Below are 3,367 nucleotides of genomic sequence, written 5' to 3'. Positions count from 1 at the left end.
CTGGAGGGACTGCACTGGTCTCTGGAAACTGCGGCGGAGTGAGACCTCTTTCATTTTTACCTCCTCGGTCTCTGGAAACTGCGGCGGAGTGACACCTCTTTCATTTTTACCTCCTCGGTCTCTGGAAACTGCGGCGGAGTGACACCTCTTTCATTTTTACCTCCTCGGTCTCTGGAAACTGCGGCGGAGTGAGACCTCTTTCATTTTTACCTCCTCGGTCTCTGGAAACTGCGGCGGAGTGACACCTCTTCGTTCTTCCCGCCTCTCTGACGGGCTGCGGCCACGTCATCAGGCGCTCCGTCACCAACAACATCCAACATGGCGGCGTCTGTCCGGGAGAAGCAGACAGGTTTGTCAAACCGATTAAATTCTTCTATTAACGGGTATTTTTAACGGTAGACAGCGACGGTTACCAGCGGCAGAGAGTCTAAACAACCCGGAGTCCGACTGGAGGGATTAATTGAGGACTGTTAACGGCTGCTAACCAGCTAACTAACCACTATTAGCCGCCAAACGGCCGATAGTTTAGGAGACTAGCACTGGTTTGACTAACGTTACAGAAACTCCTCATTCTTCTATAGTCTCTCTCTCTCTCTCTCTATATATATATATATATATATATATATATATATATATATATATATATGATTATTCTCCACATGCAGTCTAATATCTACTGTTAACTAGTTACCTGAAGAGTTATTTAGCCGTTTAGCGCGGTAGCTAATGCTGCTGACAGCTTTCTAATGCCACTGTTAGCTAGCTAGGTGAAGTTAGCATGTTGCTACCGGTGATGATATAATCATTACATTTCTTTAAAATGTCAGTTGAGCGTTTTTAGAGCATTGGGTCTCAAAGTGGGATCCGGGGACCCCCAGGGGTCCTTGAAGAGGGTCCAGGGGGTCCCCAACAAAAAGGGGAATCCTTTATTTTCACTATAATTTCATCCATAAGTTTAGTTTATTAGTTTATGTGTCAGGGGGCCATGCACAGTTCAAGTCCTGAGTCCTGAGTTAGCCAAGACAATACGGACAACACTATCAAAACAGATAGAAACTTAACAACAAACAACATATAACAAGCATTACAAAACGTATAAACCAGTATACAAAAATCTATGAATTCCATGTTATAGAAAGATCAATGATCACGTGGTTGTTTTGTCTTCAGCCAAGTCTTTCAGGACATTGTCAAACAGCGGAGACCTGCACAATCTCTAATGTGAAGTGGGATTTAAGTTCCACTTTTCTACTGCTGTAAATGAAAAAGCTGAGTGACCAAATGTGGTCTTCCTAAATTGAGTGTAACAGTCACCTCTTACAGAAGCCCTGGAGACCCTTACATCATCTCTGCAACATGACACACATTGATTGAGTGGGGGTGGTGCATGATCATGGGTCATAAGTTACACTGACAGATTGTATGACTATTTTGGGTTTCATTCTCTGTCTGTAATAAAACCTCTTAAAAGCATAGATCCTATCAGGTAGGGGACCCTGGGACCAAGTCTTATCAGATGGGGGGGCTGTGGTCTAGTTTAGGGGTCCTTGATGTGAAAAAGTTTGGGAACGATGAGAATCTAGAGCCTCAGGATTTGGGATGTGAACTGAATTATCGGTTATTTAAACCCGTTGTGATGTAGTGACGCTTACATTTGTAATAATGTACTTTTTTATTTGCACTGTGACTGAATTAATACAGTTTTTTTTTTTTTTTTTTTTTTTTTTTACACAAGAAAATCTGTAAAACAGACAATTATTTGTAAGGTTTTATGTGTTAAACAAGCAGTCACACACACAGTCACACACACACACACACACACACACACACACACACACACACACACACACACACACACACACACACACACACACACACACACACACACACACACACACACACAGTCACACACAGACACACAGTCACACACACACTCACACTCTCACACACACACACACACTCACAGTCACTCTCTCACTCACTCACTCACTCACTCACACACACACACACACACACACACACACACACACACACACACAGTCACACACACACACACACACACACACACACACACACACACAGTCACACTCACTCACACACACAGTCACACACACACACACTCACACACACACACACACACACACACACACACACACACACACACACACACACACACACACACACAGGTCTGTAAACTGTGTCTATGTGTGTGTGTCTGTGTGTGTGTGTGTACCTTGCAGTCGCTCTGAAGCGAATGCTGAACTTCAACGCTCCTCCTCTGAAGAACGCGGCAGCGGAGCCAGTATGGAAGGTACCATAATGTGTATTCTGTAATACACCTTTAAGTTAATTAAACACAGAAATAATATTATTTAGGTAACCATAAAGCATAAACCCCCCCGTAACCAAAAACTTCAGCTGTTAACTTTGTCAGGTTTCTGTTTATATTTTGGAAAATTAACTTGTATTTAAAGTCTTACAGTTTTACTGTATCATCTCTCTGTGTGTGTGTCTCTGTGTGTGTGTGTGTGTGTGTGTGTGTGTGTGTGTGTCTGTGTGTGCGTGCGTGCGCGTGCAGGTGTTGATATACGACAGGTTCGGCCAAGACATCATCTCCCCTCTGCTGTCGGTCAAAGAGCTGAGAGACATGGGCATCACCCTGCACCTGTAAGAGACACACACACACACACACACACACACACACACACACACACACACACACACACACACACACCGTTTGCATTAAACCTTCAACATCTCCGGATGGATAGGACAAGGATAGGAAGCTGTCTCTTTGATCATTTCCATCTGTCATTGAAACAACGTTGTTATGGGAAAACCTCGCCTCTGGATCGGTGAAACAGGTTTGGGAGAATTTTGATGACTTGCACGGAAGCATTTAATGAAATCTCTATCAAGGAAAATTTAGGATTAAACAGTACAGTGTAGGTACCATCCTGTCTTCCTGTCTGGCTAAAGGAGTTGCGTTTAGCTTAACCCTCAATGTAAACAAAGACATTTTGGGATTTGGGAGACAAACACACAGGCCCCCGAGCCTTTTGTTACCTTACAGCCGCTCAGTCTCCCTTTCTTCGTCACGCTGGGTGAGTCTGAGCTGCAGCTCTCCGCTTCACCATTACTCCTTTTCTACCAACACAACAGGAAGAGAGGGAGCGAGAGAGGAAACTAAAGAGAGAACGAATGAGAGAGCAAGAGAGGGAGCGAGAGAGGAGAGGAGGGAACAAGAGAGGGAGCGAGAGAGGAGGGAAGAAGAGAGGAGGGAACAAGAGAGGGAGCGAGAGGGAACAAGAGAGGGAGCGAGAGAGGAGGGAACGAGAGGGGAGCGAGAGAGGAGGGAACGAGAGGG

At 44.8% G+C, this 3,367-nt stretch overlaps 1 protein-coding gene across 1 annotated transcript in view; it reads left to right on the top strand.

Annotated features, from left to right (window-relative positions):
* The first annotated feature begins 241 nt into the window (after positions 1 to 241).
* Positions 242 to 3,367, top strand: part of scfd1 (sec1 family domain containing 1) — a 50,296-nt gene continuing 47,170 nt past the window's right edge. Inside the window, exons 1-3 of the mRNA XM_078277445.1 lie at positions 242 to 349; positions 2,241 to 2,311; positions 2,579 to 2,667. Of these exons, the coding sequence (XP_078133571.1) occupies positions 319 to 349; positions 2,241 to 2,311; positions 2,579 to 2,667 (191 nt within the window). The 5' untranslated portion in view covers positions 242 to 318. The remainder of the gene's footprint in view (positions 350 to 2,240; positions 2,312 to 2,578; positions 2,668 to 3,367) is intronic.

This window comes from Sander vitreus, chromosome 20 (assembly GCF_031162955.1).
Source record: "Sander vitreus isolate 19-12246 chromosome 20, sanVit1, whole genome shotgun sequence".
Classification (NCBI taxonomy): Eukaryota; Metazoa; Chordata; class Actinopteri; order Perciformes; family Percidae; genus Sander; species Sander vitreus.
Note: the sequence above shows the minus strand (reverse complement) of the source record. Positions and strands in the feature narration are given on the sequence as shown.